The 13,628-nt window shown below is 35.3% G+C and overlaps 2 protein-coding genes across 5 annotated transcripts in view; one reads left to right on the forward strand and one right to left on the reverse strand.

Moving 5' to 3' along the window:
- The window catches only part of LOC139118672 (glycerophosphodiester phosphodiesterase domain-containing protein 5-like), a 29,781-nt gene extending 18,184 nt beyond the window's left edge, over positions 1–11,597 (reverse strand). For all 4 annotated transcript variants that reach the window (XM_070682090.1, XM_070682089.1, XM_070682092.1 and 1 more), the window contains exons 1-6: positions 11,457–11,597; positions 10,578–10,852; positions 9,475–9,578; positions 2,578–2,671; positions 2,019–2,177; positions 1,140–1,233 (exon numbers count right to left, since the gene is read on the reverse strand). In XM_070682090.1, coding sequence (XP_070538191.1) covers positions 1,140–1,233; positions 2,019–2,177; positions 2,578–2,671; positions 9,475–9,578; positions 10,578–10,703 — 577 coding nt within the window. In that variant the 5' untranslated portion in view covers positions 10,704–10,852; positions 11,457–11,597. The remainder of the gene's footprint in view (positions 1–1,139; positions 1,234–2,018; positions 2,178–2,577; positions 2,672–9,474; positions 9,579–10,577; positions 10,853–11,456) is intronic.
- A 152-nt stretch (positions 11,598–11,749) lies between these two features.
- Positions 11,750–13,628, forward strand: part of LOC139118674 (trafficking protein particle complex subunit 14-like) — a 32,688-nt gene continuing 30,809 nt past the window's right edge. The window contains exon 1 of the mRNA XM_070682093.1: positions 11,750–12,196. Within this exon, the coding sequence (XP_070538194.1) occupies positions 11,759–12,196 (438 nt within the window). The 5' untranslated portion in view covers positions 11,750–11,758. The remainder of the gene's footprint in view (positions 12,197–13,628) is intronic.

A 13,628-nucleotide genomic window follows, 5' to 3' on the forward strand; every position in this document is an offset into this window, starting at 1 on the left:
CCTTCAGGACACGGTACACCATGGCATGCAGCTGTCTTCAAATTTCACTGATTCCAATGTCAGTAAATTTATCCGTGTGAAATAATAATTCCAAATATTTTGGGACAGTGAATCAATTAAGGCAAATCATGAAATGACAAGGCTGAAGACAACTGGGTGTACACTGAACAATTTTATAAGTGAACATAAACCTTGGGAGGTTACATTTTTTGTTGACTGGTAGGGTTATCCCACGCACACCTGATCGTTTTCATAAAAGATGATGATGCCTGTTGTTCTTCTAATGCATCCAAGAGACTTCATGAGTCTGTTGTGTACTTATGTATGCATCTACTATGAAACTTTGCCCTCCATTAAGGTAGTATGTGCCTTGAAAGTGACAGACTTAAACTTTCACCCATTATCTTACCAAATCAATGATTTAAATTATTATTATTATTATTATTTATTTCTTAAAAGCGCACTCCACTTCGTCTCAGTGCTCTGTACATTCTACAATAAAAGGAGGTAATTAAAATCACAGATCACAAAACTTACTATAACAATCTCTAAAAAGACAAGTTTTCAAGTATCGTTTAAATGAGTCAATTGAAAACTCTAGGACAGAAACATCTAAAGACAGATCATTCCATAAAATCGGGGCAGCCACTGAAAAAGCCCTAAGACCATAATTTGTAGTAGTGTACCTTGTATCATGCCTAGTTAAAAGAACTTTAACTAGGGGTCAATATACAAAGTTTGCCACCATAGAAACAAAATTAACTCACATTTATCAGTATTTGAAATTCAAAATGGCCACCTACCCCTGTGTTAACTCTATGAGGAAAAATTGAATTTTCGATTTTCGAAAAACTTGGATTGTGAAAATTTTTCTTACTCCAAGAGCTTTAAAATGAGCCCCCTCAAGTGGAAGACCAGAAAAGTATTACGAAAATTTGAGAGTTTGAATATTCGTCCCCAAAGCCCATTCTACCTTAAAAGAAGAGACCTTACAGTACATGTACCTGTATAGCATCACAGTTTAAGCAAAATGGCTACTTAGAAAATCTGTACTAATTTTGCAGGCAAGGAGAGAGGAGATTACACACCCATGGGGTGACACAGATTCACAGAAGCCTGGAGAAGTTTGCTGGACTTACATATTTTCCTAAGTTTCGCCCATGCGCCTGCTATGAGCCACGTCAATGCAGTCAGCAAGACTACAGCAAACATTTGAAGGAATGGTGCAAAAACCTGAAAAGATAATTGATAAAAACTTGAAATGCTAATGCAAAGGAAAATTCCAGTAAATGTGTTTACACGTAAATGTCAGTCATGAGAAATGAAATGATCACAATCTTCAATACGTTATCTTTACACTCAGCTACCTTTTAATGTCCTGACTGCTCTCATTTACGATCCTCAGGTTTTTTCTATGCTTTTAAAAGCACTGAAATGCATTCACAAGTCCGCGTCAGGAAATGAAGACTGACTGTGAGGGCGCTGTTTACACTACTTCATGAGGCAGTGACGGCTTCACTTGCATACTTGCACTGTATGATGTATCATGGAACTATAGTTTTATTGAATGATACATCCTCTAGATGTTTGGTAACTGTTATATCAAAATAACGGTGTTGTAATGTCTTTATACAGAGGAAGAAATTGAAAACAGTATACATACACCGATCATTTACTAATGTTGTTTTCCAATTTTTTTATTCCAAACTATACGTGATATAATTTACGTTTCCAAATACATACAGTGCTTTTAAGAATGTGTCAGAGAAGTAACATTCAAAACAAGTTATTATTTCATCGAGGGGTGAAAAGTTAGACATTTTCCTTCAGTTGCTTTTTAACATTGATTTTGAAGTCACAATGTGTTCCCGCCTTCTAGACTGAACCATATACGGTACACGAGTGAGAACAACAAACTGATTGGCATCTAACAACGTTTCAACTTTCACACCTCATGCAAATCACGCATTATACAGAGTAGCAAATCTATGAAATATTGATATACATATATGTCTTACCAGAAGACTTAAACGCACAAGAACCCACTCCTCTGGGTAGACTTCACAAAATATAATTATAGTTGCTGTAGAAGCTAGGAGTATAAGGACAACCAGCACCTTATGTGACCAATGTAAATAAATCTCTTGACCGGCTATGATATGACACAGAGCAAGTACCTGGTGAGGACCAGAAAAAAATAAAACGTTTTGATGATTTCTGTTTGGTTGTGATATGAAACAGAGCAAGTACCTGGTATGGACAAGAAAACTTAGCGTATGGTCATCATAAAACTAAACAGAAATAATCAAAACATAATGTTTTGATGATTGATGATGTCTGTTTAGTTTTTATGATGATGATATTAAAACTGCCAAACAGTTAGTGATTGAAAAATCATTTGCATAATATTCCTGACATGTAAAATGCTGTAATTTTCAACAAATGAGAACAGAATAAACAGGTAGCTGTCAGACTCAGTTTTCAGAATAAACAGTTCCTGCCACAGCGGACATTTGGAACTCGATATGCGGGATTTCCCACTTTTGAAACTGGACATCTCTATAGATGAATACTCACCATAAGTATTACTGCATAGGAAAAGACAATACATGTTAGGATAAGAAACAGGAAAAACCAGTCAAACCAAAAACCTAGATTGTCGTACAGAAACCTGAAATAAAAGAGAAAGCAAAAGATGGTTAATAAATGAGGCTTTCACAATTAAATTGTCCTTTTTTGTAACATTTAAGACTGCCTTTCAATGTAAGAGGTCAACAATTCACCCTACAATGATACAAAAACAGCAAATCCCAGAACAAAATTATCATATTTCTGGATGCAACCCTCAGAAAGCCAAATGCTTCACAATTTTCAGTTAATTTACTCAAAAGGTTTAATATCTTGTCGGTAAACTCTATTCTAGTGTGCCAACAAGATGCTAGGTATGTATTGCACTGTGCCATGATGATGACTATTGCTCTGAAGTAATTGTCCAATCTTGAATTTAAAAAAAAATTCAAATTATCTTTGAAACCTCAGAAGTATTTTTTTCATGACCTATGTATAATATTGACTGTTGGTGTTATTTGAATTAACATGTCAAAAATACCCAGACAGTAAACGTAATGTTACAATCAACCAGAGAAACAATGATGTCATAAACGTGATCTGTCCTCTAAGATACAGAGATATTAGAGCACACAGATTATATTTTTGGTTGGGGTGTTGCTTGTATCAAGAACGTTGCACATTTGCTTTTTTACATGATCTATCCATCCACCGATAGCAAATCTCTCATTGTTTGAAGTCCTTCAAACTCATTTTAGACTGCAACTGCCAATTCATCTCCGAACTTTCAGTTTTCAGCAGCAGTTTCATCTTGTGAAATCATACCTTTCCCATTCATGACCCTAATCGAGAAATAATGGTATCTCTTATTACGTTTTCAGTGAGATATCATTTAATTTTAATGAACTTTGACCTGCAATAATCAATTCAATATCTTGATGTACAATCATTATGATACTGGATAAGTTGACCTTTGAACTGTCGAGAGATGTATGTGGTGTTTACTCCAAATCTGGGCTTGGATTGTTCAGGTTGCAATCAGTGACAGAAGCAATCCAGTATGTTTACAGTAGACTACTTGAAGTTGTAAAGCCAATGTACATGTATGTGCAAACATAAACAACTGTCATTTTTCTGACAAGTTCTGATATCAATATCAGTCAGTGTTCTTTGTACATACACGTATACCGGTATAGAGCAACACCGAGAGGAACTCAGTCACAGTATTGTATGGTCAATCACAAAATACAAGAATTTATGTCAGAGTACGGTACACATCAAGTAGCCGAGGTACCGAAGCGTATAGTACTATGTACAAGAAAATGTATCCCGGCATTTTGTAAATACCTTATTATTATAGTAGTATAGTTTTTTATGGTAGACATTTGTAGTTCAAGTTTACCAGAAATAGTCAAAAGTAAAGCATTTTTAGGATGTCTGCATGTTGATGCACACTGCATTTCACAATCACAGCGTAAATGGTAGAAAATGTAGTTCAGCGGCATAATTTCATTCACAGGTTTTGGGCCAGCCATTATTCACTGAGTGAACTACTGAGTTTTAAACGCCAACTACAGTGTCTTGTTTTACTCTCAAAAAGCATTTTGAGACACATAGTAATTCAGCTTGTAAACTCAGCCTGTACATGTGTAAACTGCAATGTTATTGTTGACAAGTGAATTCTGGTCCAAACAAGAATTCAATGTAAACAACAACACATATAACTGCCATGTTGACAAGCTATTAAGTTGGTGTTTTTACCATGCTTTGGAAAGTAGAACAAGAACTGGCGATTGACACAATACAAAAATTGTGAAAAAATCATAAAAAAGTTACAGCTAGGTGTTCTTTAAACATACCAGTACTCCCTATCATCATGTTGAATTGTAATATGGCCTACCATTAACCTGGTATTCCTCACTCTTGCTGTATGACCTTTAAAATACTACAACTTTACGAGACTATTTTTATTTTACGGTTGGTTTGAAAGTAACATATGGTAACTTTTAGCCTTGCCTAAATTGGTTTTAGTTTCCTTATTCTTGACCGCGGAGTGACGTCACTTTCACCTCACGCACGCAAGTGAGGTGAATTGGGATTTGACTGTACGGGACAGTGAACAATGCAGAAATTATGTGACAAAGGACAGAACTTAGTGTTTATCATTGACATAATGTTGAAACTTGGAATACTGGTGTAAAGGTTGAAAAATCCACACTTCAATATTTTGTTCTCATCGCAGTGTGACGCAAAAATGACGTGAAAAACCACAAGTTCCCGGATGTCCGTGGTCAAGAATAGCTTAACATGATATTTTGAACAAAGATGCGACAGCAGCATAGATGTAACTGATCAATATTCCTAATCAAAGATCACTGATACAAGGAAGTTCCTCAAAAGTTGAATACTAGAAGTCAATAGACAATAAATACCAACCCATTGCATTGCTCCTCAATCCTTCGGTTTTGGTTTTTTACAGTCTTTTTGACATGATATTGACTTAAAATTTTGAATTAGCTGTGGTTTCTATGGTTAATACAAAGAAATTCTGCATTGTTATCATCAGCAGCTTTAACTTTTGGGTATCATAGGTTTATGAATTTCTGTATTCTACCAATGTTTACAGGGACTTGAACACCTACAGCCCTATATAAATCTTGGTAACTGCTGCACAAACAACAGCAAATGAGGGTATTCAAGTAAACACATAATTCATCACTGTACAGTGCACTACAAAATTGAATTCCACGCTTGCTACACATGGGTCCAACATTCAATAGCCATTGACAGATCTGTTTAGGCTCACAGTTTTACAATCAATACCAACTTTACAAGCATTCTAAGTGCAAATTTTAGAAACTGAGACAGAGTTCCTTTTTTGTTTACATAAAAATTAAATGATATATCTAGTCATTACGAGTAGTTTTTCTAAAATTGAAATGAATTAAACTGCTCAGTTAAAAAAAATGGATCAAACATCATGATCATTCTGATAAGCTTTATATGTGAAAAATGTGACTTCAAGGATTAAATACTTTTGATAACAGTCTAATTATTTTAGTTCAATAGAACAGATTCTTCTTCTCTCTAAGATAATGTGAAATTCATATCGATCGTATATGATTACCAGCCTTACTTAGACAAGGTGCTGTACATAATATGCAAAGTCATTGTTGACAGAGACTCCGATCAGCATTAGAATTCAGTTGCCAATAGTAACATCAGACATTATACACATTGTCTTACTGGTACAGACTGTACCATATTACCAATTTGTACACTGGGCATTTCAACACATCTTTTGGATTAGACTGAGAAATTGAATTTAACAAACTTGAAACTGAGAAAAAAAATACTACAAAGAGCATCAAACATGACAGATAATTGAACTTAAGGTAGTATGCACCTCGAAAGTGAAAGACTTAAACTTTTGCTCTAACTTTCCTCAAGGAATCTTTCAATCATTCTCTTTCAAAATCAAGAATAAAATTAGGGGGTCACCGTGCAAATTTTGGTACTAGAGAAACAAATTACCCGAGATTTACCGATATTAGAAATTCAAAATGGCCGCCATCCCTGTGGTAACTCTATGGAGAAAAATAAAAATTTTCGAATTTTAAAAAACTAAGCCGGTAAAAAGTTTTCTTTTACCAAGAGCTTTAAAATGAACCCCCACATGTGGTATATCAAAAGAGAATTGTAAAAGTTTGAGAGTCCGAATGTCTGTCCCCGAGGTGCGTTCTACCTTAAGATACAAGTGGTAGAAATTAGCCAGTCTCCTATCATACACTTGATTACAACATTTTAACAAAATAGCTTCCTCTAAAAGGTTACATTATAACGAGATCTGATGATGTATGAAAAAAAATACAAAAAAGTATGACACCAACAATCATTGAATAAATATGTACTTTGAACAGTCTGTAAAATTTTGAGAAGCTAGGAGATTAAGCAAGGTGTATGGGATTTGACATTGTAAACCATGTTACACATATTTGTTTCATTGTTTCACTTCTAAATATACCTTACAAACTAATTTTTTCTTTGTAGAGTTTCAGTGTTTTTGATAAGGTTTGGGTAGATACAATTGTTTGGGAACCCCAGTACCATTTTTGTTGTTTCCTAATATGGTTTCATTGATATGACAGGGGAAACCCGCTAACATGGGTGGGGGAACCTCCTATCACCGATTACTGGGATACCAACCTTAACAAAACACCAAATTTGACTTCTGTTGGAGAATGGCAGAGGATAGGGCTGCTACATGTAGGCTGTTTTCATGAGATTAATATATGTGTATATACTTTCTATGAAACATGCCAGAAACTTACAAAATAGCCTGTCAAGACAAATTACAAAATTCTTGACATACATCAGCGAGTTACGGTCTACGGGTAGTCTACTGATCCATCATGGAGTTTCAAGTATTGTATGCCTGTTCTTTAATTAATTAATTACTAGAACATGTATGTATTAAAATAATAACATTTTCTGACTATTTATATATGTACTGGATCTTATCATCTGGTACATTCCTTTAAAAATGAACATGTTGTCAATGTATAAACAATGTCTTTTCTCTAAGCACGGTTACATGGGGTAGAGTAACCATGCTCTAAGGTTCAATCTAGGACCAAAGTTAGAAAGCTAACTGCAAACTCTGCAGACAGACTTGAATGCATGTTTAGTTATTATCCAAACAAAATTGCATATTTTTCAGGATGCATGTGCACTCTTTTCAGCAAGCTGACTGATATCTATTTTAATTTTGACCAGACGATGTCTGATATAAGAGTTTACTTTCTGCAAACAAAAAGGACGGTAATTACACTTTTCCATAACTTAGTATAAGGGGCCGTGGATAATTAAAACATGTGCATGGTAAATGCAACTAATTGCATCTGATCCCAACCCCCTCCCCTGAACAAAAGATTGGGAAAGCGAAACTCCAACCAAGCCATAATCTGTATCAGCATTACTACAATTGGTAATCATGTGGCTATGAAATTGCAATAAATTGTAACAATGCAGTCACACATCGAATCTTTGTAATCTAACGAATACGAATGATATACCACACCACATGTTTGGCAACAGAATGCTCATAAAGCGCCAATGCCGCACTGGCCTTGTACACGCCAAAAAATATACCGCAATATTTTGCGACACATAAAAACGTGTAGGGAGATGTTGGGATGTAAAAACATGTGGTGCGATTTTTGTGCAACGGTAATCGAAATACAGCCAAACCCCCTCCCTCCGAAACACAAAAATTGCATTTACAGTTTTAATTATCCACAGCCCCTAAGTGAAGGAACTACATATCTTTGCAATCTTTTCCTAGTCGAACACACAGATGTTGGTATCCCATTAAAAGCACAGGGCACTTTAAAATGACCTCTTTTAGTGGATTACTCATTGTCACACAATTCCTGCCTCTTACCGCACTCACAACATAGTGTCTGGGTTTTGTCTGCTTCTGTAATTACAGTAATGCTTGGCATGCACAATCACAGAAGCAGATATTTTAAATTATGATCATTCCAAAAATCTTCTATCACTGTAAAATTTTTACCAGCCAAACAAATCAAAACCGTTTTTTTATCACATTGATATAAAATCCATAATTTTATGACTTTTAAAATTACTTTTTATGTATTAAATTCCATTTCACAATATATGGATTCTGTATACTGCGAAGCTATTTTTGCTTTTACTTTGATACTTATATCGACACTTATATTTTGATAGTGGAAGAAACAAGCCATGTCATATAACATAAGTGTGGAATATGTAGAAAAAATTGCTTTTGAATTGGTTATTATTCTGCAAGAACAGAGTCCTTAAAGAAAACCCAGACCGTGTAACTTAAATATTTTATAATGACTGGTTGACTCTAATAAATCTTCTTTTCATATTGTTTGCATCACTTTCCACAGTTACTTGAGATAAAGCACAGGATCTCCAGAGAGGTTTTTTATTTTCTTATGAAGCCATGAATATGATTCGACAAATAAACAGCCTTCATCCATAATTTACATTCTCCAATACACAACCCTATAAGAGTTTATTGAGACCATTAAAAAACATTGTCAAATGTTGAATTGTATTGTTGCAGCTACGGATACAATTCAAGACCCAAGGAACATACCTGCATTCATATTTCTCAAGGTCTTTGTTTATTAATTTTCATTTATCATATTTTCATGTGGGTTTTTATGCTGCCAACAAGTATACACACAGCGTCAAAAGGAATATTTCTGGAAATACTCTTTTTGTCTGCATTCTAAATTAAGTTTCAGTCATAGAAGTTGATACTTTACTTGCTTGCTAATTTTTCTTTACACAATGATAGTTTCAGTAATGCTTTGATGTATATCTATGGCAAAATCACCTGGGAATTCATATTGCTATAGAAATTAAACATTAGTTAATGTTGGATTTTAATGCATGTGCGATGGGAATTCCCAAAGGAAATTATCAGTGTGCTTTTATAGGACAGTATTACTATTATACTGACTATTGCACACAAAATGATTGTTTATGTTCACAACAAATTTCATTATACTGTTGTTGTACAGGCATAACCGTGACCACTTACCCTAGTTCTGGCACAAGGAAATTTTACTAATTTTTTTAAATGGATAAAATCATTTCAATTTGATATTTACCATTACAAGGCAATATGCAGTTTTTTTGTAATGCTCAGAACAGTATTTATGCACCAGATAACTGTTTCACAATGTTAACAATAAAGTAAAAAAGATGCTGTTCTGCTGCACAAGACACCACAAATTAATCAATAGGTGTGTGACATTAGACTTATGTAAGACATACATCAGTGCTGACAATGTGATCTTTTGCCACAGAGTTCTGCCTTATGACTGTGCAATACCGTCCACTTACCAGTTGATATCATCCCAGTCATTTCTAACCACCAACCAGAAGTACAGCCAAAAAACCATGAAGCTAAATGCTAGGACTGTAAAGAAAAACCAGATCCTTTCAACCTAAAAACAAAAGAAAAATCAGAGGAAAAAATTTGGAATGATCTAAAATACTTTGTAAAATTGGACTTGGTTACTTTTCAAAGATATTTTTTGTATCTTAGTTTGTTTTCAAACTGGAAATGTGTTTAATTGCATTATATCCAAATGGTGCTGGTCAGAAACCTTTTGCTATAGTGGTAATCAATCTACACACAAATATTATCTTGAAGTAACACACATGGAAAACCTTTTTTCAAATTGAGTTACTATTACTAGGAAACTTCTCAATAATGAATCCACATTATAGATTTTAAAACCTATCACAACACAATTATATTATCATAAATATCATATTATGTAGAAAATTTCAGAAGCAGTACCTTGATGATTTGTTGGTCTTGTGTATACTTTTCCTTACTGTGTTAAGGTTGTTCGTGCCTCAGGGACAGATATTCGGACTCTAATATTTCTACAATTATTTTCTGATCTACCACTTGTGGGGTTCATTTTAAAGCTCTTGGAGAAAGAAAACTTTTACCATCTTAATTTTTCGAAAATCCAAAATTTATTATTCCCCCACAGAGTTAACACAGGGATGGCGGCCATTTTGAATTTCAAATATCACAAAAAGTTGCAATTTGTTTCGCTAACCATGCAAACTTTGCATGGTGACCCCCGATTGTTATTGTTGATTTGGTAAGAGAATGGTTGAAACTTTCTTTTAGGAAAGTTTGAGCAAAACTTTAAGTCTTTCAATTTTGAGGGGCATATTACCTTAAAGTAAACTTCTCCCAAATAGCATTAATTTTTGCATAAGAACTGCAACATTGTTTGGAAGCAACCCTTTTCTTCTTGGTAACTTCCAAGTTGTAGTTGAAAAATTTACAAAACTTACAGAGTAATTGCAACACATCCGTCTTTAGATAGGTTTTGAAATCTATGAAATAAAGAAGACCTGTTTTAGGAGCTGGAATTCATCAATTTAAATATTATAAGAAATGTCAATTCATTTTTACATACCAAGGAAGTATCAGAAGTCGATCTTTGGTACCTCTTCCACCGACAACCGTACAGTCCGGTAACACATGACAGACAGATTTGTTGCTCATATCGCTGACGGTTTTCCAGACGAAGGTGGGACACCATTTTGTTCACTGCCTTTGTTTCGTCTTGTTATACAAATTATGTGACCTTAAATATGTCCCGCTGTGTAATTGTCTTGCGGTTTAACATTGTTCTCCGAAGCGAGTTCACATTGTTCCGAGGAGCCCACAACTAGCGTACGACCTGAAGATCTGTCAGGGTCAAAATATAACAGTAAAAAGATTCAGACGAGCACGTACGCTGTACTAACGCGTGCCAGGAACCTGTTATGGCTGACCTGGAATAGGTGTGAAAACAACAAACATTTGTAAACACCGTGTGAATTTGACTTGAACGGAAAAGTGAAGTGAAGCGATTGCAAAAAAGTGATACTGGGCCGGTGCAGATTTACGCCCACCTTTCGATTTCGTAGCAAGCCAAGAGGAAGTCTCTCGCTTATTACACTCCCCCTGGCAGCAGGTCGGGCCTTCGAACGAGAAACTGAGGCATAGACTTCACTTTGGATTAGACACACCATGGAGGTAGTACCTCCATGGACACACGAAACTGAGGGTACTTCTTACGACGTCGTAAGGACAGTGTTTAATTGCTGAAGGACTCTTCCTGAACTTGAACCACTGATTAGTGGACAGCTTGGTGGCGCAGGTCGAGCTGGCCTACATGTCCCTCCGCTTATATTCTTGCAAGTGCGCACACGCCGCGGTTACTGGTATTCAGAATGGATTTTTAAGCGTTCTCAGGCTTCCTGAAGAAGTAAAATACTGCTCAAGTGAAATACCAAAACATACAACATACCTGGTTTGGCTGATATCCCTGATCGAACATCCAGAGTCGCCATTGCCGATACCTGTGATCTGCGTGATATTGAGTCAGTCGCTGGGATCAGAAAAAACAAATTTGATTGGAAGGCAGCAAACGTGTCATCAAGATTTGCTTTTCCGGTAACATTAAATACAAATAAACCGTTGGAGTAATTCAACTCCATCTGACCTAAAACGAACTTTTTTGAATTTGCGTTATGTATTAATAACAAAATAACATCGTATTTATTTATTCTCCTAATTGATCAAAAGTTGTACCCACATAATTTCGAACCAATGAGCGTGCGTCTATTAAGACAAGGTGGCGTCCGCTACGCAAGCGCAGTTTACAAGTGGGTCGGTATGGACGAAGACATGGACCACAGGTTTTATCTACATTTTCCATCGGCAAAGCCGAAAAATTTGGCCCATTTCCACAAAATACCGCAGAGGAGGTACGTCTATCACGGGGAAACTGTACAATTTCTACTTGTCTCAGAATATCAGGGTAAAGATCGCAGTAGCCAATGTTTGCAGTCGTGGCGAGAGCGAATGTCCAACCTCTGTGCGTCTGCAAACGCAAGTTGTCTCGAGGAGGAGGAGCAAGATCAAGGGACGGATGTTACCGCCGAAAGTGGAGAAAATCAAGTAACAGGGGCAGATAAGGGAAGCAGTTTCAAGAAATGCGAGATACTGTCTTTGTACAGCAGGGAAAAAGAGCCTCGCGATAAAAAGGTGAGTGGGATGCCTTTTTCGCTCTGAATTATACTACCTGTTTTGTTTACTTTACACTCACGCGGGCTGTCGTACTTGGGCTTTTGACGTACACAGCTGCATGTTGTACTCGTCCTCAGAATATCAACAACAAGTAAGTTGGAATAATAACCTGGATCCGATATGACGTAAAAAATGGATGCATCAAAACATGTAAATGAATCAGATTTATTTATATTTTTTATTTAATTATCATACTTATCGTTGCAAAATAGTTTTAATTTCTTCATAAAAGTATATAAAGTATATAAACATACATGATACAGCAAAAAAAAATTGCCCAAGCAAAAATCTTTGCAGCCAGTGCTGTTGCAGAATGCAAGATATTTAAGTCTCACAGTTCAGTTTTTAAGAGGCTTTGCTAGATATGATTTAATGTGGACGTTTTGCTTGATATAAAATATTAATTTCACATTCTTCTTTTCATATCACATCAATATATTTGTCTTTTCATTTCAAGAGATAAAGTGATTCCTTTGTCATTCCGTAACATGTATTTTATATAGCAGTAAGATTATAGTTAATCTTGAAACATGTCTATAAATATTCAGGCAAAAAAAAATCAGGCAAGTCAGGTGACCATTTTGGAAGAATTATGGTAATTTTAATTACTTTTAAGTTTATGGTTTTATTATATGAGTACATCAAATATTAAATCTTTGACTAGTTTGAATGCTGGAAATTTCCAGTATAATAATGATTTACCATATATAACTTGAGTACTTGAAAATTCCAGCTAGAATCTGTATGTGTTTACAGCATGTTTGATGCAGCAACTTGCTATGCTTTGACAATCAGTGGTTAAAATTTCAAACATGGGGGAAAATCCATTATTTTAATTTCAAGTTTTATATTTTTGAAAGTTTTACCATCAAAGAAGTGGAAACTTAATCTTTCAGATATTCCAATTCCATGGTGTCTTTTTCTTAATTTCAATTTCAAAAGTATGTCAATAAACATTATTTGGACAACAGCTTGCCATGATTCACTGTCTGCAAGGTGATATGGCACATGCTTATCAACACACGCTATACTCTACTTTAGATTCATTTAATAATTTACACCATGATAAGCATTGTTTCCACGAAATTTTAGAAACAGCTCTGACAAGAATACAATTTAATTGCTTGTGTACACACTGTGTTTTTATTTTTTCCCTAATAACATCATTGCATTTATTCAATTCGTTTGCATAATGGCTGTTTTATGATGTATATGGAACAGTACAACTGAAAATTTATAAGGAAAATGTGATACATGCACACGTGAGACGTGTCAGCTTGCAGACTCCTGATAAGAGCTGATTCATTAGGATGAGGTCAAATTGGTTGGAAGGTTATGCATGGAGTATTGACACAACTGATGTTCACCAGGTAGCAAAATAAGAGTATGT

Source organism: Ptychodera flava, chromosome 19, assembly GCF_041260155.1.
Source record: "Ptychodera flava strain L36383 chromosome 19, AS_Pfla_20210202, whole genome shotgun sequence".
NCBI classification, from domain to species: domain Eukaryota; kingdom Metazoa; phylum Hemichordata; class Enteropneusta; family Ptychoderidae; genus Ptychodera; species Ptychodera flava.